The sequence below is a fragment of the Mustela nigripes genome, chromosome 9, assembly GCF_022355385.1.
Source record: "Mustela nigripes isolate SB6536 chromosome 9, MUSNIG.SB6536, whole genome shotgun sequence".
Taxonomy (NCBI): domain Eukaryota; kingdom Metazoa; phylum Chordata; class Mammalia; order Carnivora; family Mustelidae; genus Mustela; species Mustela nigripes.
The window spans coordinates 30,765,600-30,791,053 of record NC_081565.1 but is presented as its reverse complement, the minus strand read 5'-3'; the positions used below and the strand labels follow the sequence as shown (position 1 = coordinate 30,791,053).

Genomic DNA, 25,454 nt, shown 5'->3' with positions numbered 1-25,454 from the left:
TTGTTCTGTGTCCTCGGAAAGTCAAGTGACAAAGAATTCAAGCAGCACAAACCAGTCAGGGACAGTTCTATCTGGCAGAAGTTCTTTTCTGTCTTTTGGTCTTGAGATACCTCTTGAAGCAAAAGAGAAAAATCTAAACATTTTTCCATAAACAAACTTTCAGATCAGTAGAGTAGGTACTCCACTCCTACCCCAAGAGTCCTTTTCTCCTCATAATAGATCCAGTTCCATTTCCTGGAACACCTTCAGTCTGTCACTTACAGACAACCACAGGGTTGACCCAGAGGCCTGGCTTCTGCTCATACTGCAGTCGGACCGACAGGAAATCACTCCTGTGATTCTACTCCATACCATCCCACCCCTCTGAGCCTCAGTTTCCCATTAATACAATGAAAAGATTTCTTAATCCGGGATGGTCGGATGAATACCCATGAATACCCCAAAACTAAATGCAGTGGTTTGTATATTGTGAGCATAGGTATATTTCGGGCAGTGAAGATCTATACATTTTTTTTATCACGATTTCAAAAAAGGTCCATGAGTCACAAGGAGTTTTTTAAAAACCATTTGACAAAATGATATCTGAGCTTCCCCCTCTCTCCCGCCCAACTCTAACATTCTGTAAGTCAAAGGTTCAAAGACATGTGACATTTTCTTATTCCCTCGAGAGGAAGTCAGAACCCAGATATTCTTCAGCCTGTTATTCAGCGACAATGAAGAGACAGTGTCGCACAGCCCCTACACACGGCGGAGAACCTACTGAAAAGGTTAGCGCGGAAGCTTTTCTGTCCTCTGAGGTAATCAGTCTCTTCTCACTGGAAATGTTCCAGCCGAAAGGGAATTATCATCTCTCCAGGATAGTATACAAGGAATTTTTTTTTAATTATATAGAGAACTAGTCTTTGAGATCTCTTCTGAGTGAACGATTCTGTGAGAGCTAGGTTGCGTGTCCTTGCTCTTGCCTCTGCCTAAAACAATCTCTCGCTTCTGTCTTGCTCATTTTGACATTCCTTCTAGGTGGTTCTTTTTCCTTCCACACAGTGACTGCCTCTCACATCCCTATCTCTGTGTTAGCCTCTATCACATCTAGAACCCATCACGTGCAGAACCATCTATGGGAGTGAAGGGGTCTGACTCCCCCGAGACCCACGGTTCCTTGGGAACAGGGATTATATTCTGTATCTCCGTATCTCCAGTCTTAAAATACCTATTTAATAAGCATTTAATCATAAACGTTCGATCACTGTTCCTACAGTGAGTGTGAAACCTTGCATGAGTCATTTCTCACTCTAGGCCTTATTTTCCCTCTCAGCCAAGTGCGAGGCTTGGACCACACACCCTCTTCCATCCCCTTTGAGTCTGTGAAACTCCGTGAGTGTACCACTTTAATTTGTTTGCCTTACTCAGGCAGGGGATACATTTATGTTCCATTTATCCTCACAACAAACACTGGTGCTTCTAGAATTGTGCATTTGGCTTCCTACCTCCCTCCATATTTATCATGAGCAAATTACCACTTGACAGGTTTATGATAGTTCTGTATTCTCATTTTTAAAAGATGCATAAGAGCAAAGGGGTTCACTACTGCATTTACTTGAACACGAGACCCTGTTATGTGGCTTCCATAGAGAGTTGTATATGCCCCGTTTTGAGAAGAAGAACATTCTGTCAGACACTGCAGAAACAGGCAGGCTCTTTCCCACTCCAGGGCAGTATATAAGTTTCCACGGCCATGAAAGCGGGACCTACAACAGGTCGGAGAGGTATGATCAAAATGGCTCCCACAGGGCACCTGGGTGGCCCAGTCAGCTAAGCATCTGCCTTCAGCTCAGGTCGTGATCTCAGGATCCTGGGATCGAGCCCCATGACAGGCTCTTTGCTCAACCGAGAGTCTGCTCCTGCCTCTCCCCCAGCTTGTGCTCTCCCTCTCTCTCTCATTCTCTCTCTCCAATAAATAAATAAAATCTTAAAAATAATAATAATGAAACGGCTCTCACAGAAAAGGGAGTTGTGCGGCTTCAACAATGAGCATTTCTGAAAATATCATTAGGCCCAGCCCTCTCGCTCTTAGACTGCATGGCGTTCATGCCAAATACGAATTTCTTCACTTCTCACCAGATCCTGTCACAGGGAAGCCTTCTCTTAACAGCTTTACACAAAAGTAATAGTGATCAGTGATATTTATACAGTGCTTTACAGCTTACAAAGGTCTTACGTGTCACTGCATTCAGTCCACCTGATCATTCCGTAAGGAAAGACAGGGCAGCCGTCCTTCATCTCATTTCCCAGGTGGGGTTTCGCAGAGGTTAACGTTCCTGAACCCACAGCCAGTAAAGGAGAAAGACGGCACCAGAATCTCAGCCCTCCCCTAAGCCGGGGTTCCTACCAGCCGCACTTATGCTGGAGGCTGTCTCCAGCTGCTGGCGCCATCTTGGTAGGCCAGCAAGGAACAGCCCTACTTCTTTTTTTATTATTATTATTTTATTTTACTTCTACCAGAACCGGGTCCCTAGCCAGTTTTTCTCTTACCCCACTGCTCCTTCAGTTGTTCCCCTCTTGTTTCCAGGAATTGTTGAAAGAGTGGTACCAAGCCACCATCATCCGTTCTGCAACATAGTTTAATAAAAAAAAATCTTCCTGTTACTCTGAAAGTTAACTAGCATGGCAGAGCACACCAAGTTCCTCCTACATTTTTGAGAAAAGTAAGAAAATTAGTCAGTTCCAAGCCTACACTGAGACTATAAACAAGAATGTCATGAGGACAAAGCCCAGGTAAATTGGAACAACAGGACCTGCTTAGGTAGACGTCCCTTTTCTGTGAGAGCCACTTTAGTCCCAGCTTTCAAACGTCTCTGAGGTCCTGCCTTCACAGCAGTGGCGACTTGAGTACTCCACTGCAGCGGGGAAGAGCTTGCTTCTTTCTGCGGTCTCTGACAGAATTAATTAATTCTTGCTCAACTGGGCCACTACAACTCTCTGTGGAAGCCACATCAGAGAGTAGAGAACAGCATCATCTTCCGGGACTCCCACTGTGCAGGCCCAGAGGCGGGTCTGTGCCACATTGTGCACACTGTGCAAGCAAACACACCCCAGTCTTGAGATGCTGAAGCCACTGGACGTCCAAGACACTTAAATTATGGCCCTTCATCTGACTCTCTGCACATCAAGCAATCTTTAAAAAAAAAAAGAAAAAAGATTTTATGTATTTATTTTTATGAGAGAGAGAGAGAGAGAGCGCAAGCATGACTGGTGGGGAGGGGCAAAGGGAAAAGCATGATTCTACTGAGCAGGGAGCCAACAGGGGACTCAATCCCAGGTCCCTGGGATCGTGACCCGAGCTGAAGGCAGATGCCCAACCAAGCCACCCAGGTGTACCCCAGCAATCTTTTGATCACTGAATTTCTTATGGGCCCATTTCTGCAGTTGTCCTCTAGGCTGCTCATTTGTAGACATCCCCATCCTAGGGTCTCAGGTCTGTTTTTGCAGGGGTGAGTGGTGAATGACTCCGGGCCACGTTGCTGCCTCCTGGTGGCCCTTCAGAGATCTGCAGGAGCATTGTGGCCCTTACATCTTTCTCCCCAGGGTGACACACCCGGTTCCTTCAGCCCACGGTCTGGAGACTTTCTTTGCTCTGTGATGCACAGAACCTGAACTGGACATTGTCAAGGACCTCATCTTCAACTGAATTTCTCACTTTTCTATACTATGAGTCTCTGTGGACCTGCAAATATTGCTCCAGAAAAGAGTACAAACCAGACTAATGGGCAGCCCATCAAAAATTGTTATGTAGTCAGTTCCCCTTAAGATAATAAAAAAAAGAGAAAACAAGGTAAAACTACTTTATGCATTAAGATTCCACCATTTAGTAAATTTCCTGCTAAAATGTTATCTGCTGTGCATCGATGGGATTTTTTTTTTCTCTTTAATTTTTCATATAAACTAGAATAGCATTGGGTTCTTTCTCTGGTATTTGTTTCAAAATTTGACAAAAATAGGTCAAGTTTATAACCTAACCCCCATGAAGATTACTAGATCTTCAGACATTCATAATAAATTAGTTGGAGATAAAACACTTAAATTTCACAATAATTACTGAGTCTAAGAGTTTAGAACTAAAAGCTGCATCTGAACTTAGTTTGAAATGCTGCTAATGGCTATTCTGATGAGTGACTGCCAGTTTCTTCATATGACCCACTTCATTCTTTGAGAAGTGGTGGTCAGGGAGGAGCAGAGGCAGAGGGAGAGAGTATCATGGGTAAGTCACTTATCACTCTGCCTCAATTTCCTTATCTACCAAATAAAAGTGAGTAAATTGAGATTCCTTTGAACTCAGACCAGGAGCCATGGAGCTGGATCTTATTCCCCAGGGACGCGTACATAAAAGATCATGTTCTGGACTGTAGCGTGCATGCGCGCGCGCATATGTGTGTGTGTGTGTGTGTGTGTGTCGCTGCTGTTGCTTTTGTTTTAAGGCAGCAACATGTAAATAGGTTGTGGTCCCGGTTCTAATCCCACCCACTTTTCCACAATGATCATTACTTTTATATCAAGAGCCACAGCTCTGGGGAACTGCATCGCTGTGGGCCACCGGCCACCTGAAGATTTTTTAAATGTGTCAATTTGTTTAAACACTTATTTATTTTCTATTAATAGGGTCTAATGATATATTCTGATTATTACAGTCTTCCTTCTAAATCTGCTCTACTTAGTTCTACCAACATGAAAAAAACACTTTCCTACAAACGTCCTGTTCCAAACAAGTCTTCAGAGCGCCCTGGGTCTCTGGCCATTCTGATCACTCTAGAAGGCTGGATGGTCTGGGGGTCCTGTGGCTGCCCCCGCTGTTGGCCCAAAAAGGTCCACAGTGATGGGGTTTGCCCAGGACCTGAGTGGAAGCGGCTTGTTGGAATTGAAAAGGAAAGCTATTTGGTTTCCCTAAGAAAGAGAAATGACCAAAAGTCTAATTTATCACTTCCGAGCCCTTTTTAACAGCAGCGAGATCCACATAGATGCCAAGGCAGACAGCCGCACGTGAGGGTCTGTCTGCGGGACCAATATTCTCCTAGAGCGGTTCCCTTCATCAGTGCGTGTAAAAAGAGCAGCCGTCCCCCTCCTGCCGGGAGCACGGCTGCTCCATCAATTAGTGGCACTTCAGCCGCCCAGATGCTTCCAGCTTCTCCCGAACAGCAGCCTTCTCCTAGACAGCTCACGCTGAAATGGCGCCTGCTAGCTTCCAGGTGACTCTCCGGCGCTGACGATGACAGGCTGTCCCCCTGGCTTGTCGGGTGCAGTGCTCAGGTGTCAGCACTCGGCAAAGCATGGGACAAAACCAGAGTCAAATGAAAATATCAGAGCTGTACAGGAGTCAGCACGGTCCGCCCCGCCACTCTTGCTAGGAATGGGGCTCAGTCGGAAACGACCAGATAAACAGGCTTGGCGCCCAGATCAGGAGCTCTGCTGTGGGACAGGCAACCTTCAGAAGGGGAGGTTGAAGGCTTTATATCAAAGGGAACCCAGATCGCTGTCATCTAGGTCTTCTCTGTCCCTTGAGGTCTCAGTAAACATTGCCTCGAATCGCACAGCTTGTCGAAGTCTGAATACTGTGACTTCTTGGAGGCTTAGGGTCTCTGCCTCACTCTTGTTTCTGCTTCCATGTCTGATATCTTAGCTCTGCAGCTTGTCTGGTTGCTTATAAAACAGCATGTAGGATCCTGGGAGACCTTCCCAGACCTTGGTGTCATTGTGGACAATCCATTTCATGTCCCATCATGGTACAGCTAATGGTCCATATCAGTCGGTTAAGCATCTGACTTGATACCAGCTCAGGTTGTGATCTCAGGGTGTCGAGATCTAGCGCATTGGGCGTGGAGCCTGCTTAAGATTCTCTCTCAAAAAAAAAAAAAAAAAAATTCTCCCTCTCCCTTTTCAACCCCTTCTCTCTAAGAAAAATCCAAAAGCCAAAAACCAACTGAACAAACAAAACAGTCCATATGAAGCTTTTCTATTGTCTTAAGCCTTGCTCCTCAAGTTGTGGTTCAGAGGACCAGGAACACCTCTATAACCTGGGTGCCTGTTAGCAATGCCGAATCTTGAGCCTCACCCCAGGCTGCTAAATGGGAATCTGGATTTTAACGAGATCTCAGGAGATTCCATTCATGAAAGTGCGAAGAGCACAGACCTAAAGTCCTTGTCCATCAGCTCCCCGTGGAGGTTCTCTTTGGCCTGGCCATCGCGGTACACACTTCCCAGCCTTTCATCATCCCTTTCTTCCCCCTCCTCTCTCTCTCTCTCTCTCATGTTCTTTCATCTCTTCCCTCCCTGTCAGGAGCTTCAAACATATTCTCTTTTTGTCAGGAGCAGCCCTCCGCTCCTCAGAGCCAATCACCACCAAGGCCCTGAAGGGCTCACCTGCTACCCGCCTTCCATTCTGTTCCCAGGCTGATTAAAATATTTTTCTAAACAAGGCTCTCCCTCCCCCAAGAGGGACTCTGATACCAGCTATAACAATAAAAGAAATCTCATTACAAAAGATACCCCAGATTTTATAAAGACATCTAGCTTCCACACAGACCCCTGAATCGATTCCAGGTTATAAACTATCATACAACTGTTAGACCTGGGGAAACTGAGTCTCCAGCAGGAAAGTGACTGGCTCGATACCATTTTGTAGTTATTGGCAGGGACAGGACTAGAAAAGTTCTTATGCTTCCCAGTGTGGGCTTCTCTCCACTACAGCCCTAATCATTCTACTTTAACCTGAACCTTTATGTGTCTGCCTGATTCTCTTCCTACACGGTACCTGGGTCGTCTGAACCGCACGTATGGGGCACCTGCTGTGTACAGCAAGCACTGTTTGAAGATGAGAAGAGACAGAACAGACCCTGTTTTCCCATGCCCCAAGCCCTTGCCCAAACAGCCACCTCACACTGACGTCCTCATTCCCACCACATCCATCTGGCAAACCTCTCCAAATCTTTAAGAATCAGCAGCTGGGAACATCTGAACTCCTCCAGACAAAATTAATCACTACCCCCTCCGTGCAGGCTCCCAAGTGTACCATTTCTCCCGTCGTTTGTTAGGTCCTTTTCTCCAAGCTGTCTTCTCTGAAATCAAGGTTCCTCAAGGGATGGCCCACCGGGCCCGGCACAGGAGAAGCTCAGTAAATGTTCTTTTTCTTCCCTGTTTCTTTCCCTGGGAAGTTCCCAGCAATCAATGCTATCGATCAAACAAACTTGTCCTGAACTCAGCCCCTTCATCCTCCAGCGACTTGCCCCTTTCTGGACCGGGGCGGCCTGCCTCAGGCCCTCGTCCTCCTCCCATGGCCTCTCATTCTGCGGCCTGGCCCCTCCTGGCCAGCCTCCTTCTAGTCGGTTGCTCTCCACAGGGGCCAGCCTCACCACCAGGACTTGTGTAGGACTTTTTGAAGATCATCCTGCCTTCTGGACCTCATCTGCAAAATGGGTGGGTTTGCCTCGTTAGTGGTGTTGCAGCTCACAGGCGCGTGAGCGTCCATCGTGAGGGGCTGAGTGAGTGATTGTTCCATGTACCCGTACTCACCAATGGTCTTTTTTAATAAATAGAGAAGATTAAAGGTTGTCCCTGTGACTGTCAGGCTTGGTCGCATTCAGATGTGCTTTCTGGAATCGGAGGAAAAGGCCTGTAGTTGCAGGGATCCCACACAAGCTGGGGCACACACACCTCAGGATTGCGCCCTGTCTCGCAAACACAGAGATTCCCATCATGTGTGCCCCAACTGGGCAAGGCCTGATCTATAAGGTTCTCATCAGCTCCATCATCTTTGGAGCTGTAAGGTCTGGAGAAAAGACCAAAAAATGGAAAATTATGGAAACTGTCCATTCCCAAGCCCCTCCTGTGATGTGGTAGCTCCTCATAAAATTCAAAATCTCAGGATCATTTGAAAGGGTAACACTCTTAATTTTTTTCCTCTGCCTCCTCGGCTTTGCTTCCAGGAAGCGAGAGGAAGAAAAACGAAGGGAGGCAGAACAGCAGAAGGGAAGGCTGAGCCCAGATTCCTGCAGACCGCAAGCCCTTCCCTGTATGTCCAACACCCAGGCTGAGCCCCACAGGCAGAGCCAGGCTCCCGGCAAACAGCCTCCCACCAGCGACGCAGCCCAGGACCCTGAAGAGACAGCCTATCGAGGATCTCCGGGCAGACTATCTCCAGACAGAGGCCCCCAGCGGGAGCAGCATCTTTCCCCAGATGTGCAGGGAAGAGACCCCAGAAAGCCAAAAGGTAAGTGTATTGCCTTTGTTACCTGGTGTCAACCTGTGGACTGTGGGTTCTCTTGATTGGTGTACTCAGTCCATTCACATTTAAGGTAATTATGTCAACACTGAAGACTACCATTTTATTATTTATTTTCTGTTTATTTCCTCTGGTTCTCCTCCCTGTTTTGTTTTGTTTTGTTTTGTTTTTTCTTTTTTCCCCTTCCTGTAGGGTACTTGAACATCTTTTAGGATGCCCTCTTGATTGATAGTGGTTTTGAGTATATCTCTTTCTACAGTTTTTGTGGTGGTTGCTCTGAGTATTGCCATGTATTGCTATGTATATTGTATCTATAAGTTATAAGGGACCTATAACCAGTTCTACTACTTTGAGTGAAATGTGGAAACCTCACTTCCATTTAGGTACCTTGACTTTCCCTACTTTGATAGGGTACCAGATGGTATTATGATTTTTGTTTCAATTACCAAATATAATTTATAAAAACCACAAGAAAAGGCGTAGTTTCCTTTAGATACCCATAGTTCTCTTTTTCTGGTGTTCGTCTTTTTTTCCCAGTGCACTAAATTACTTCTTTTATCATGTCCTTTCTGTCTGAAGAACCTTTGGCTGGTATTTAAGGGTAGTTCCACTAGCAACAATTTCTTTAAGTCTTCCTTTGCCTGAGAATGTTTTGATTTCATTCCTGAAGAACTGATGAACCAGATCCAGAATGCACACTTAGCAGGTCTTTCCTTCCCACACTTGAAAGAGGCTGTGCCACTTCTGGCTTCCATGGTTTCAGACAAGAAATCCACTGTCATTTGCAATTGGTGTTCCTCAGGAATGTTTCTAGCTAACATGTCACTGCTTTATGGCTGCTTTCAAGATTGTTCTTTATCTTTAGTTTTCAGTAGTTAAATATGGTGTGTCTTAGTATGGATTCTTAGAATTTATCCTGTTTGGATTTCACTTCGTACGTTGGGGACCCCTGAGACTCCCCACCCCCAAAGTTTAGAAATTTATTAAGAGTACTCACAAGACTCAGCATATATTTCTACTCACAGCTAGGATCTTTTATAACAAAGGGATACAAAGCAAGATCAACAAAGGGAAAAGCACATGGAGCAAAGTCTAGAAGAAACCAGGTGCAAATTTCCAAGAGTCTTCTCCCAGTGGAATCACACAAGATATGATTAATTCCTCCAGCAATGAATTGTAACAACCAGTTAGCCTTTGTCTACCAAGAAAACACACCTACACTTAGGATTCCAGGGTTTTTATTGGGGTCAGTTACATAGGTGCCCTCTGCCCAGCATATGCTACAACTCCAGACTCCAGAAGGAAAACAGGTATTCTGTACAAATTATATTATTTGCCCAAAGCAATTCAAGCATTTTGAGCCATTCTTAAAAATTAAGGAACAGTGAGAAACCTCCAGAAATTTAAGTGCAAAAGCCAAAAAGGCAAAAAACGTCTTAGTATTATTATAAAAATAGTTTTGACCTTGTGGACCCCAGAGTCTATGAAATCTCATGGCGACCCAATTCAGGGCATGGGCAATTCATTCTATCTCCCTGAACCTTAATTTCCTTACCTATAAAATGGGTTTGGGGGGAGGAATACTCGGAGAACAACAAAGGAACAAACAAAAAAGGCATAAATAGACTAATAAATACAGAGAACAAACTGATGGTTGCCAGAGAGGAGGGGAGTGGGGCAATGGGCAGAATGGGTGAAGGGGTGTGGGAGGTATAGGCTTCAATTGTGGAATGAATAAGTCATGGGGAAGGAAGGTATAGCATAGGGAATACAGTCAATGGTATTATAGTGCCTATGAAGACAGATGGTAGCTATACTTGTGGGGAGCACAGCATAACAAAAATACTATGCTGCATGTTTGTAACTAATGTAACATTGTATCAACTATACTTCAGTTTTTAAAAAGAAAAAAAAAAGGGTACATACTCTCTATCCTGCAAGGTAGTTTTGAATAGAAATCAAATAATTAATGTAGAATACATATTATGGCCCATGACATGTAATAGGTCTTCAGTAACTACTGTTATTAAGCCACACTGATGATCTAGCCAAGAACAGCCACATAAAAGTACACATGAATGACCACAAACATATCTAGAATATAATTCCATAACCCACTGTACAGTGATAATGCATCACTAATGTATACCTTGAAGAGGTCTGATGCCCTGTTACATATTCATTCATTTATGCATTCAGCTAGTGTTAACCAAACTCCCCTGATGTAACAACCACGTTGAATTTCCTCATTCTCTCTTAGCTTGAGGTCACTGCATATTACATTTCCCCATCCATATGGATAAAAGTGCCTCTTATTTTTCAGATCTCAGAATGAATGTTCCTTCCTTTATACAGCCATACCTCCCCACTAAACAAGGCTTCATCTTCCTGCTTATGTTCCTATAAGTCTTCTATAGTTCCATAATAGGAAGACTATGACCTTTTACTGTTATTTCTGGCTTATCTGTTTTTTCTTTTTCTTTTTTTTTTTTTTTTTGGCTTATCTGTTTTTTCCAGGAGATTGCAAGATCTTGAGATCAGGGTTGTTTCCATTATGTGCTGCTATGTAAAAAACAAAACACAAAACACACACACACACCCCAAAAACAAAAGTACACTAAAACTAAGTGGCTTAAAATAATAATTTATTATTTCTCATGATTCTGTGGGCCAATTGGGCAGTTCCACTGCATTTTCACTTGGTCTCTCTTATGTGGCTCCATTCAGGTAGAAGGTGAGTTGAATCGGATGGTCTAAGATAGACTGACTTAAATGTCTGGAAGTTGATACTGGCTATGAGCTGGGATTCCTTGACTCTGCTTTATATGGCTTTTCATCCTCCAATAGGCTATACTGGCCTCCCTACACAGTGGTCTCCCAGCATCATTCTAAGAAAGCAAAAGCAGAAGCTACAAGACCCCTTGAGGAGTAAGCTCCAGAATTTGCATGCTATATCCTATTGCTCGAAGCAAGTTGTATGGCCAGCCTAGACTGAATGATATGGAGAAATTTACTCAACTTCTGTGCATACTAGGATGGGAGCAATTTTTGGCTAGTAATCTATCCCAATTCCTTTTTGGTCACAGATTATTCACATTCCTCCCACAGGCACAGTATTCTCAAAATTATCTCTGGACCCCAAAATGTCATCTCAGTTATCACATTAAGCTTGAAGTTTGGGATCTTGAGACATATGTCACATCCAGATGTTGTCAAGATTCCCCAGGGATAGGGGCACCTGGGTGGCTCAGTCAATTAAACCTCTGCCTTCGGCACAGGGCATGATCCCTGGGTCCTAGGAATGAGCCTCGCATCAGGCTCCCTGCTCAGTGGAAAGCCTGCTTCTTCCTCTCCCTCTGCTGCTGCTCCCCCTACTTGTGCACTCTCGCTGTCTCTCAGTCAAATAAATAAATAAATAATCAACACCCGCCCCCCCCCCCCCCCACCCCCCCCCCTCACCCCCCCCCCCCCCCCCCCAGCCAAAAAAAAAAAAAAAAAAACCCCCCCCCCCCCCCCCCCCCCCGGTATGACTCTTTCCAATTCAGGGACTAGCCCACCAAAAACACACATTATCACCCCCCCCACACACACAGGCCCAACAAGCAATAGTGAGGCAGGGACAGCATAACCACAGTAGACACCTTTGTTCCAAAAGCGGAGAAAAAAGAGGTACATAGCAGTCACTAGTTCATAGCAATTCTGAAAGCCAACTGGTTATACATTAGCAGTGCTAGAAGTATAGAATGTTCCTCGATTAGGGTATGGTTTTCCCCTATGTATGGTTTCCTATTCGATTATTCTCCTTGGCCCTTGGCTCTTGGCTCTTCTACCAGGATTCTTGGTGCTGCTCTCCGAGACATCTTCCTTTTCCATAAGACACAAGCCCGTGTTTGCACCTAAACAGTTTTCTCAGCCTGTTTCCCGCCTATAGGAAGTTGAGGTTCCAGAGGCTCCTGTTTGTCTTGAATAGCCTCAGCGGTTCAAGCTAGTGATACTCTTTGTGATACAGTTACCTGGGAAATTTCATGGGCTTCAGGGGTGGCCCTCGGTTAAGCATCTGACTCCTCATTTCCGCTCAGGTCACGATCATGGGATTGAGCCCCGCATCAGGCTCCACGCTCACAGGGAGTCTGCTTGGGCTTCTCTCTCTTCTCCCTCTGCTCCTCCCCCTGCTCCTGCTTTCTCTCCTTCCCTCTCTCTCAATTAAATAAAACCTTCTTTAAAAATTTCGTGGGTTTCCTATGATTTTGACTGGATTCATTCCATGTTCCAAAACTACATCCATAATTATTTCTCAGACAGGCTTCTCTCTACTTTGAGTGGCTCAGGCTGCTGTAGGAAAATGCCCTTGAAGTTCTTAGAAGTTCTTTTGTGTAGCTTACAGTACCTTCCAATGTACCATCTTTGATATTTTTGAGGTCTTAAAAAAAAAAAGAGTTTCACAGTAATACTCTTGATTGGATCTTTATCCTTAAGTCATATTTTACTAAAATACTCTCAGTAAAATTAGCTGGAAAGAATGAATATGCTAAACAGCTTTCTTTTCTAACCTGGCACATTGTAGGCTCTCTGTATTTCCTCTGGATTCCGCTTGCAAGCTGAGCAGTTCTTTCCTAATTTTCTTTCTTTCTCCCCACACCTATCACAGGCAGGTAGAAAATCCAATTGATCTTTTCTTCAGCTATTGCCCCCTGGAAGTCTATTCTGTATCCACAAATCCATTAGATATGTTTTCTGTCTTCTAAGCTACTGCAGGTAACTTTTGCCCATTTTGCCAATTATTCTACCATTAAATAATACGACTGACCATTCTCCAAACTCCAACAGCAATTTCCTCTCTGCTGTCTTGGCCTTTGGTAATCGTCTTTTCATTGCCTTCCTGGCTTCTGTCCGCTCACCAGTCCTCAAGTCAACGCTGTGGGGTTTTATTAGGCCAGCACCTCTCTTGTTTAGCTATTGGTTTCTGTGTTGATTATTTCTAGTGACGTAACAAATTACCCCCAAAACTAAGTGGCTTAAGATAACAATGACTTCTTACTTCTCACAATTCTGTGGCTTGTCGGAACAATTCCTCTCCTGGGTCAGTCACTGGGGCCCACGCATGTGGCTGGTGCAAGGCTGGCTGGAACAGGAAGCCCAAGATGGCTTTCCTTACGCGTGTGGCCATCGGTGCTGGCCGAGATGTCTCAGATCTCTTCTCCATGACCTTGCGTCCTCCAGGAGTTCAGACCATCTTCCTTGCATGTTGTTTTCAAGGCAGCACTCCGAGAGAGAGAAAGCCAGAAGCGACAAGCTCTCTTGAGGCCTAGGCTCCGACACGTTCCTATCATTTTTACCACCTTCTGTTGATCAGACCAGTTTGCAAGGCCAGCCCAGATTCAAGGGGCTAGAGACAGAGACTCCACCTCAGGTTTGAAGATGTTGCAAAAGCATATTTCAAAAGTGAGTGCATACTGGGATGGAAAGAATCTTTGACCATTAAACAATGTATCACAAGGAGCAATGGGTCTCCTACTTCTGTGTACCAAGCACCCAGTAGGGTGTCTGGTACATAAGAGGCATAATAAATATTTGGTGAACATATATCTGCATGGGACTAGCTAGGTGCTTGAGAGTCAGACATGAAAGATTATTAAACAGGACATGAGGGGCCCCAGGGTGGCACAGTCAGTTAACCGTCCAGCACTTGGTTTCAGTTCAGATCGTGATCCCACGGTCTTGAGATCAAGCCCTGAGTCGGGCTCTGAGCTCAGTGAGGAGTCTGCTAAAGTTTCCCTCTCCCTCTGCCCCTCCCCATGGCTGCTCTCCCTCTGTCTCTAAAATCAGTCTATCTCTTAAAAAAAAAAGACATGAAAAATATTCATTGGATGTACTTCTGTTTTCTGTAACAGAGTTCCATTCTCTTAGTAAGTTCTTTCTTTCTTCTCTCTCATAGTAATTATCCCCTTCTTGTTTACAGTGCATGTAGAGCATGACGGCTGAGTGCACAAGCTTTAGAATTGAATAAACTAGGGTCATATTTAGACTCTACCACGTATACCTACATAATCTTGATCAAGTTACTTAACTTCTCAAAAAGAAAGGAAGGAAGGAAGAAAAGGAAAATGCCTGTCTCAGAACTTTGTGAACATTCATGAGATAACCCGTGGAAAGATTTAAACATGGGGTCTAAAGCACTCTATAAATATGAGCTGTTAGGATAACTCTCTCGCTATGATCTCAAGCGGTAGGGCAGGAAGGAGGCATAACACTGAGGAAGATCCCTGCGGCTGAGTGGTGGGGGGGCCCGGAGGCCGACACTGAGACACAGCCGCAGGGTGAGGAGGGAGGCGTGGACTGGAGAGGCGCAGTGCAGAGGACTTGCCAGCAGATTGCCTGTGGGAGGTGGTGAGATCAAGTTGCCTTTGAGTCAGTGTGGTTTTCAAGAGAGTCTAGTGGAGGAGAGACTCACTGTTTGAAGGGCCATCCCTGGTGTTGTCTTCTTTCTCACCATATGGGCTGCCAGAACTAGTGGGTACGACTGGAGGGGGGAAGCGGGCCCTTACGTTCGGTGCGTGTACAGTGGCTAACACAGAAAATCCAGTTGCCACCTGTGTGCCGAAGACTCCCTGACCTCCTTCCTTTATTCCCATTATGTATATCTAACTCTTTACTTATGCCCTCACTTGGATGTCCCAAAGGCATCCCAAACTCAACCCATCTGCGACAGGATGGACGAAGGTTTATGGAAGCCTGCTCTGCGGTGGTTAATGACGCACTCATCCGTGTGGACATTCAGTGCGGGAGTAATGACTATTTCCTTTTCCTTTACCGCCCATACCCAGCCTGTCGCCAGCTCTTGCCTCACTGACTTCCTAAACATCTCTCAAACCTGTTTTCTTCCTCTCATCCTCCACCACTGTATATTCTACCTCACATCTTCTTACCTTTGTCTCTAACTTGGACTATTGCAGTAGCTTCTTCACGGGTCTTACTTATCTGCTCCGACTCTCCTAATCCATTTTCCTCTCTGTGGAAAGATTAATCTCTTCAAAATGAAACCTCATTGTGTCTCTCCCCCACTCAGAGCCCTGGAATTAACCACTTCTCTGAAGAACCCTGGTTCCCTCTGTTGAAGAATGATATTAGAAACCAAAATCAAGCGCAAGGTGGGCGTATTACTATTTACCATTATTCCTAAGCCCTTTCAGCAGACAGAGCTAAAAATTATTTACATCTATCTCTGCATCTATCTGTGTGTGTGTGTGTATCTCACACACACACATACACGTGTGCACGCACACACACACACACACACCATGAGTTCATATTCGTGATACCTCCGATTCCATTCAACATCACAGCGATTATTCTATCTTTTCTCTTTACTTGAAGTGTTTCCTCCAACAGTGAAAGATCTGGCTCCCATCATCTGGGGATACATGCTTCTTTCTTCAGTTCTGGTGTACACATAAAATAGTTTCAGAATTGCTAACCCAACCCTGTGAGAAACAAAATTATTAACTAGAGCACAATCTTTATATACATTTCTTTTTGTCCTTATTCAGCCAAAATGTGTTTTTACTAAGTTACTTAGGTCAGTTCTTTTCTTCGCCTTTTAGTGTGGTTACTTAATTCATTTGTAAACAATTAGGTTTGTTACTTACTATTTATATTCCATTTTGAGTTCTTTCCCACATCCTAGTTGATTTTAATTGTTGGGCTTTTTCCTTCTTTCTCTTTTTTAGTTGGGTACTTTATTTGTTTATTTATTTTATTTTTTTTTGAAAGATTTTATTTATTTATTTGACACAGAGAGAGAGATCACAAGCAGGCAGAGAGACAGAGAGAGGAGGAAGCAGGCTCCCCTGCTGAGCAGAGAGCCCAATGCAGGGCTCAATCCCAGGACCCTGAGATCATGACCCAAGCCGAAGGCAGAGGCTTAGCCCACTGAGCCAGGTGCCCGGTGTTGGGTACTTTATTGAAGCAGAAAATGACACTTTTTCCTAATTACAAAATTGGTCATTGTACATTATAAAATAATTTGAAAACAGAAAACAACAAAGAAAAAATAAAAATCCTCCTTAAGTTAAGCAACTCTTATCACTTTGGCACAAATCCATCTTCTAGAACTTTCCTTTTCTTTTATTTCAGAAGAGTATGGGCATCCCATTTTGAGATTTTCTTACATTATCTCCTTTTTTCAACAAAAATGCTAGTGACTGCTTAGTATTATATCAGATTATGAATACAGCATGATTTGTTTAATCATGTCTGTGCTGTAGGACATATGAGCTAAATAACCTTTCATGTAAATTTTTGTGTACATCTCTAATTTTTGTGGCTATTTAAACATCCTGCCAGATTTCATTCCAGGAAGGTTGCAAAAGGTTATTTCAGCCTTTCAAAAGCAAAAAACCCAAAACTCTTTCCAAACATTTAGGCAAATAGTTATTTTATTGAATCCTAGTTAGCAGGATGGAATTTTGTATTTATTTTCTGGATTGTTCACTGATGTACTATGTCAATTTTTTTTTTCATTTTCTTAACCACTCTAAGAGCTCAGAGTATTATAATAATAGTAACTTTTGTCTATCAGGTATAATGAATGTCTTTTTAAAATTTACCCTTTAATTCTGTTTAATTTTTTCTTTTGAGCTTTTTATCCTTGTGGTTTTCCCTAAAAAAAGGTTTTTCCCACTTCATGATGTAATAATCACATATATTTTCTAATTTTTACTATTTCTATTACTATTACTATTAATCTATTACTATTAGATTTAATTTTTTATATGGTAATATTGGAATCTAATGACTTCTTTTTAAAGAATAGACAGTTGTGGGGCGCCTGGGTGGCTCAGTGGGTTAAAGCCTCTGCCTTCAGCTTGGGTCATGATCCCAGAGTCCTGGGATCGAGCCCCGCATCGGGCTCTCTGCTCTGCGGGGAGCCTGCTAACTCCTCTCTCTCTCCCTGCCTGCCTCTCTGCCTACTTGTGATCTCTGTCTGTCAAATAAACAAATAAAATCTTAAAAAAAAAAAAAAAGAATAGACAGTTGTTCTAGGCATATACATGAAATAATATGCATAGAATATACAATAATATACATGGAAAGGAGCCATATACTTGGAGCCATGACACTGGCAGTGGGCTTTGTGAATAAGGCTTCAGGAGGGGTACAGCATCCCTTTCTGGGTTCACACCCAGGGGCTCTAAGCAGCTCAACTCCTCACCACAAATTAAAAACACTATCCTTATTATATATTTTTAATATACGGGTATACTTCTAGCTTTGTATTCTTTCTCACTATCTATCTCTATTAATACCCAAATCACATCATTTTTTATCATTACTAGTTAGTAGCATCTAATATCATCTAGCAGTTTCTTCATTCTTTTTCTTTTTTTTTTTCTTTTTTTACTGACGTATGGTTGACACACAGTGTTACGTTACTTTCAGGTTTACAACATAGTGATTGGACAATGCTATACATTACCCAATGCTCACCATTAGTGTGGCTACCATCTGTTACAACACTATTATAATAATATGGACTATATTTCCTATGAGTATCTTTCATCCCTGTGACTTATTTATCTTAGAACTGGAAGTCTGGACCTTTTTTTTTTCCTTTTAATAGAATTTACTTTTTAGAGCAGTTTTCGGTTTACAGCAAAATTGAGCAGAAAGGGCAGAATTCCCATACACTCCCGGCGCCCCGCACACATGTCGCTCCCCACTGAGCGTCCTCTCCCAGAGCGGCGCATTTGTTAAAACGGATCAACCTACATTGATACATCCTTATCACACAACGTCCACAGTTTAATCAGACTTCATGGCTGGTGTTGCACATTCTGTAGGTTTTGACAAACGTATAATGACTCATATCCACCATTACAGCATCGTACAGAAGAGTTTCATTGCCTGTATTAGTCAGGGTTCTCCGGAGAATCAGAACTAGTAGGATATATATATATAAAAGAGGAGGTTTGTTATAGAAACTGGCTCACTGTATTATGGAGGTTGAGAAGTCCCACGATGCTGCCTGCAAGCTGGAGAACCAGGAGAGCTGGTGGTATGATTCAGTGAATCTGAAGGCTTGAGAACCAGGGCGGCAAATGGTGGGAGGCCGAGTCCAAAGGCCTGAGAATCAGGGGGAAGAGAGGGTTGATGGCTTAAGTTCCAATCCAAGTCTGAAAGCCTGAAAACAAGCAGCACCTGTGTGTAAGCGCAGCTTTGTCCCAGCTCAAGCAACGAGCAAATCTGCCCTTCCTCCACCTTTTCGTTCTACTGAGGCCCTCCACAGGCTAGATGTTGCCCACCTGCATCGGTGAGGGCAGTCTTCTGTACATGGTCTACCGATTCAAATGCTAATTTCTTCCCAAAACATCCTCACAGACACATAAAGAAGTAATATTTTACCAGCCATCTGGGCACCCCTGATGCCAGTCAAGTTGACACATAAAATTAACCATCACAGTGCCCTGTGCTCTCCCTGTGTATCCTTCCCTCCCTCAAACTTTTAGCAACTACCAATCCATTGACTATCTCCACAGTTTTGCCCATTTCCAGAATGTCATAGGGTTGGAATCATATAATAGGTAGCCTTTTCAGATTGGCTTCTTTCACTTACTAATATGCACTAGTAATATTCACATGAGGGAAGTAATATTTCATTTAGGAACATCCTCCAAGACTTGGTAACTCCTTTCTGTTTAGCACTCATTTCATTTCCTTTCAGTTCATTTCTTTTTAGTGCTGAGTAATATTCCATTGTTTGGGTGTTCCACAATTGTTCATCTATTCAGCTAGTGCAGGACTCCTTGGTGGCTTCCAAGTTGGGGAAATTATGAATAAAGCTACTCTAAACATCCTTGTGCAGGGTTTTGGGTGGACATTAGTTTTAAATTCATTTGGGTAAATAACAAAGAGAAAACTGCTGGCTCGTGTGGTGCAAACAGTTTCTTAAGGAGCTGCTGCACCACCTTGCAAAGTGGCTGTACCATCTTGCATTCCCAGCAGCAGTGTGTGAGAGTTCCGGTGGCTCCGCCTCCTCATCAGCCCTTGGTGTTGTCAGTGTTTTTGCATTTCCACCATCTAATAGTAATATCTTGTTGCTTAATTAATTGGGGTTTTAGTAGTGTATGTGAAACATTATAATGGTTCTAAGAGTCAGAACTATTCAAAAAGATATACCCATAGAAGTATTGCCGTCCTCAGCCCCACTAGCCAGGTCCCATTTCCCCCTTTCTCCCCCTTTCCTGCCCCATCACAGTAGGTACCCAATCTCTTTGGTTTCTGGTTTATCCTTTGTATATTTCTTTTATACAAATGAGCAGATACAAGCGGGTTCTCTTATTTCCCCTTTGTCTTACATGAAGCATAGCAAGAGTTTAGATACATCTTTGCACTGTAAAATGGTTGTTTTAAAGTCTGTTTCTGAAAAGAAATTATCTGGATAACCTGTGTGTCTGTCTTATTGTCTCCCCCACTCCTTGAATATTATCTTGTCTGTTTATCTGCCTGCATATTTTTGATTGAGTGGTAAGCATTTAATATAAAAAAATTACATGATAAATAACATGAGACCTAAGATGATAGTAGTTCCTCCAGAGGGGATTTACATTGGCTTCTGGCAGACATGTAGGAGCATGAGCGATCCAAGTTTGAGCAGTTTTCAATACTGAGATGAAGCAAAGCTGCCCTCAGTCCCTACAAGGATCAATTTACTATGAGTTCACCTTTTCTCCTAAGATATAGCCCTCCAGGATCCCAGCCCCCCCCCCCAAAAAACAACAACAACAACAAAAAACCTTCTTGGTAGGTTCTGGACTCCAGGTTTTGTCCTCCAAACCTTGAGGGGATGATAGAATTCTCTTAGGAATACATGACCCCAGATGCCTTGCCCATCTCTGTTGGTTACCCGATTCTCCTGCATCTCGGCCCTCACATTTTTTCTGACCTGTTAGCTCTTTGATGCCTTAAGACAGGTGGTTTGTGATATTTTGTTTGGCTTTTCTGTTGTCCTCCGTGGTGAGTGTGCCTCTGTTCTGCCATTACAGAAGCAGAAGTTCCGTCATTGTTTTTGGTATTGAGTCTAAACTGTTTTATTTTAGAGGTTATATTTAGTCCTTTTCCAAATCTATTCTTTTCCCCTATTTTTAAATTCTTTTGTGTTTAATCAGTTCATGTGCATGTGTATTTGTGTATGTGCACACTGTTCTATTATCTCAGTTCTTGTTGATCTGATAGAGCTATTGTGTCTGGTAACGCATTCGCAGTAGACTGTTTCCTCATGCATTTTATAATTTTGGACTGTGACGTCATTTTCAGAAGGACCCTTCTGTGTGAGCTGAGTGGAGGGAATGCCACGTCAACGTAATATTGCATTTGCTTCGTGAAGCATCCTTACCACCATCCTGAGACTGGTTTTTTATATTAATTTTTCCTATGGGTTGAGAATGAATGAATGTGAATCCCATGTGAGGCACAGGACTTAGGTTTCAGATCCTCCAAGGAGACTCTTCTCCCCATCCAGAACCTGGGCTAAGACAAATTTGCTTGTTGTTTCCCAGTGCTGGCAATTTGATTTTTTATCTGGACTATCATAGCCCAGAGGACATACCCCCTCAAGGGTCCTGGCTTCCTGCAGGGTCTTGGTCCTAGCTAACTTTCTGCCTGCAAGACCTTGTTTTCTGAGGCACCTGGGTGGCTCAGTGGGCTAAGCCGCTGCCTTCGGCTCAGGTCATGATCTCAGGGTCCTAGGATCTAGCCTCAGCAGGGAGCCTGCTTCCTGTCCCCCTGCCTGCCTCTCTGCCTTCTTGTGATCTCTCTCTGTGTGTCAAATAAATAAATAAGATTTTTTTAAAAGGCCTCGCTTTCTCTCCGTATCTAGATATTAAAAGACAGCCAGATATTTTTAGTAAGACCAAACATTGTCCACTCCACCATGAGTACCTGCCCAGACAGTTGCTGTATCAACTCACACACTTAACACCCTGATTTTTGGTTTTCTCTTTGTTTTGGGCCTCTCCTTTGTTTTTGGATTTTCTTTATTTTCCTGAAGGCACTATTGTGCTTGTAAAAGAATGTTTATTATATTTTAGTCAGCATTGTAGTGGGAAGATTTTCAGGTTATCTGACAGTCCATTGCTAGAAATAGAAGCCGAACAGGTTTTGGGGGGTTTTTTTCTAGTTAGAATCACCGCTATCAATGGTGTTGCTAATAGGACAAGTCATTTATGTGACCAAATGAGCAGAACTACTATGCAAGTTTGGGACAGTCAATATTCTTTCCCTTTTCCCTTGTCTCCCCAAGAATCACCCAGACAACAGTCTAAAGGCCGATCTGCCTGTGTCCACTTCAGCCCCAGTGAAGGCGATGATGGAAGCAGACACCCAAGAGTCTCCTCTGTTGAGAAGTCCAGAGGTGAGACAGTTGGTGAGCAGCGGTGTGACAAAGGGAAAGGCTTCTTGAAGCAGCCACCTTCCAGGGTGGCCAGGCCTGATGAGGAAGGAAAGGACCCCAGTTGGGCAGCGGCAAGCCTTCCACAGCAGGATGGGCCCCGGAAACCCAGCCGGCGGCAGGACACAGCACCCAAGGCCAAATGTGCGTCCCAGAGAAGGCGCGTTCAAGAGCTCCGAGGAGGAAGGCACTCCCCGGCTGGTTCCAGCCGGCCTGGCAGTGCCAAGAGGGAGGTGGCCCATGCTGGGCAGAATCCTCTCCACCACCGAACACCAAGAAACAAAATGACACAGGATGAGCTCACAGGAGGGATCTACTCAGACTTGCCACAGAACCCGGAGGTGGTGGGGTCAGGAGTCAGGAAGTCGGGAACACCCACCCTGTCTGAGGACACCCGGATCTCCAAGGAGCCTGATCCAGCACCTGGTGCTCTCTCTGGGCAGACTCTGAATATCGACCTTCTCCCTGTAGAGCTGCGGCTGCAGATAATCCAGAAAGAAAGAAGCAGGAAAGAGCTGTTTCGCAAAAAGAACAAGGCAGCAGCGGTCATCCAGCGGGCCTGGAGAAGGTAGGGTGGGGGAGGTGCCACAGCTCCTCATACTCCTAACGTGACATGCCCTGTGCTCCGTTTTTCTAGTGAACTCCGCGTGCTGGCCTGACAGCATGCCCATAAAATTCACTCACGGGCCGGTCCTTGTAATTTACTCTGCATAAGCTATTCGGAAGACAGCTTTGCCAAGAAAGTTAGGAAGCACCCAGGATAGCCGGGTGTAAAGGAAAAGAGTGCTCAGTTTCTAACCAGGAAGCCTGAGCTTCGGGTGTCTGACAAGTTATCTGACCTTTGCCAGTCACGTGGCCTCCCTGACCTTCAGTTTTGTCATCTGTGAAACAGGGTTTAGTCATTGCTGCGCCTGTTCTGCTTGTGTGGCAGGTTCCTAGAATGAGATCTTGTGCGCTTCCTAAATTCTAAAGCACTACACATGGAAGATATTTTATTTTTCTTTGTATTTCTTTACTGCCCAGGAATTAGTCATAGCCCGAGTACCTACACTAGGGCCTGGTCATCATGGATTAAGTGGCTCTTAGATTACAAAACCCTGCGCAAGCACCTGCCACGCTGGGGGTATGGCGTGGGTCCTAGGAGGAGTCGCGGAGACGGATTCCTCCAGGGAGTCCTCATGGGAGGACTTGGAGGAGTGAGTCCTTTGCTGCAAGTTTTTCACATATTTCAGAATCGCCTTCATCTGCGGGGCCCCCCAGGGCCTAAATCTAGATGAGGCCTTAGTCATGGCTGGTGGCTGGGGGAGGGCGGGAGCCATGGCCCACAGGTGGGGCTCAGGTGGCCTCCATCTCCAGAGAGAGGAAAGCCGATGGGGGAACAAAGCAAGTAAATCACTGCGAGCACAGGTGTGCCACATGTCAACACCCCTGTCAGGAGATAAAAGGGCCAGAAAGACCCTCCTGTTGGCAGAAGGAGAGAGAGAGAGTGGAGAGCAGGAGAGGTTCTTGGGAGATCGGGGAGAAGCCTGGGGTCTGTAGTGCCAAGGACTGCCTGGCTGGGAGTCGGCCGACCTGCTCCATGTGGACACGGCCTCTGCCACAGTGAGTCGTCATGTCTGTTCAAGCCATTGGTCTTATAAAGTCATCTCCTGCCTGGTCCCCCTTGCTCTCCCCGCCACCCCTGGAAGCTCTCACAGTAGGGATCAGTGTCCCCATTTTTCAGGCCAGCAGATTGTCTCAAGAAAAACGACTTGTCCCAGTGGTACAAATCAGGCCCCTGAAGCTCTGACTCAAGGGCCTTTCCCGTACGTTCTCGGTAAAGGTGGTGTTTGCTGTGGTCAGAGTCACAGCAGCGGAGGCAGACCTCGTGCTCTTCACCTCAGAACAGGCTGGAGCGGAAGGGCTGCATGGATGGGGCTCACACTGGTCAAGGTAATGTGGATGTTGTTATTACTGTGGCTAATATTAGTACTTGGCGTTGATTAGGCGCTTGTGCCAGGGGCAGGGGCTGTTCTAATGAGTTTTACCTGTATTACCTGAGGCAGTCCTCCCAACAGCCCTATGAGGTAGATCGTGTTCTTGTCCCCATTTCACAGATGCGGAAGCTGAAGCACAGAGCGGTTAATAAACCCACCAAGTTACAGAGCTAAGAAGTGCCAGTGTGGGCTCGGAGCAGAGCCGGTCTGCCTCTGCAGCCAGAGATGGACAGTGTCCTTGCTCCCCTCCTTGGGGGAGCATCTGCCAGATGCACATTGGCTACCATCCCAGAGGAACTTTTTATGTATTTCAGCTGAAACTGGGGATCTAAACAAGCCAGCAGGGTTTACCACATCAGGCCCCACAGCTGCTCCCTAGCCGAAATGCCTTCCTGTCAAACTGTTCTTTGACTCCTTTGAAGAGTCAGAAGCTGACAGGTCCTGTCCGTAAGTGTCCATAGCAGCAAATGAGCCTTCAGTCATCCCCTCAAGAACACTGGGCTCACAGTCTGTGTGCCCATCTGGGGAGGCAATTACCCAGCCCTCTGGCTGCACCGGTGTGCAATTCTGAGACCTGGGATATTGACTCCCAAAGGAACTGTGGGATGCTGCACGTTGTGGGAAGTCATAGGTCTGGTGACAGTAAAAACCCTCTTAATGATTCTGTTACATAGCCTTATGCATCTTCCATTTTAAGTACAGGAGACCAAAGCGGTGTCCTGGGACAGTGTGTGGTGTCTGACACCCAAGCTAAGGAGCAGTGAGGGGTGGGGCGGAGAACAGGGTCTGGCACATAACTGCTCCAGAGAGAGGCAGGCTGTCGTCCCAGGAGACACATTAAGGACAGAGGCCGACTAGGAAATGCGCAAGGATAGGGTGAGCAGAGGGAACCTTGGGCATGGAGAACAGTGAGTGAGGCTGAGTCTTAAAGTGTGAGTCTTATTACCAATCAAGACTTCATTTTCAAGATTGAAACAGGATACTGGGTGATCTAAGCGAGGCTGGAAAGTTGCTGTAGCTAAGAACAGTCGTATGAAACACTTCCTTTTACCTGAACATTTGTAAGCAACCTTCCTGTCAGCTCTTCTCCAGCACGTGGTAGGGTGAGTTAGCAAGGATCGGCTGGACCATACGAAGGGCCGTGAGCCCTGGGCTGAACAGGATGACTGGGCATCTTAGGGCTCCCAACAAACCAGGAGTGCTGTTTTTGTCAAGGATGGCAGAACAGAGGCTTTTACTCTGAGCCCTGGGACCATCCTGTCCTCTGGACACAGACTCAGAATTCTACATACCAGAATGATTAGGTGGAGGATGTACCCACTGAAAGCCAACACCTGGGTTCCCTAGTGAAATTTCTGCCCACAGAGAAGAGGGTGTAGACAATGCGCGTCATCACAAACCAAAGCAGCTGAACTATGGAGCAGTACTGCCTGGTATCTCCAGCTTTTTCCTCCAGAGTTGGCTTTTTGGAAATGTGATCTATATTCTAGTGGAGAAATCCCATGGTTTGGCATGCTACAGGAAAAAGGAGAACCCTGCAATATGAATGAAATCAGTCTTAAGGGCAAGAGAGAAGGACTGCACCTAGCATCACAAGGAGACTTTTTAGCAGACTTTAGGAAGACATCATTTCTCATTTGGTGTATTTAAAATCAGGCATGGGGCCTGTCTTTGCAGTGCCTTTAGGCTCACTAGTGATTAATCAGCTACCAACCAGAAAAAAATCAGATAAACCCTTTCCTTGGAAGTCTCCAGAACAGCTGTGTTC

The 25,454-nt window shown here is 44.9% G+C and overlaps 1 protein-coding gene across 1 annotated transcript in view; it reads left to right on the top strand.

The window, feature by feature from the left end:
* Positions 1–25,454, top strand: part of INVS (inversin) — a 165,677-nt gene that overhangs the window by 117,995 nt on the left and 22,228 nt on the right. The window contains exons 13-14 of the mRNA XM_059411193.1: positions 7,971–8,254; positions 21,564–22,278. Of these exons, the coding sequence (XP_059267176.1) occupies positions 7,971–8,254; positions 21,564–22,278 (999 nt within the window). The remainder of the gene's footprint in view (positions 1–7,970; positions 8,255–21,563; positions 22,279–25,454) is intronic.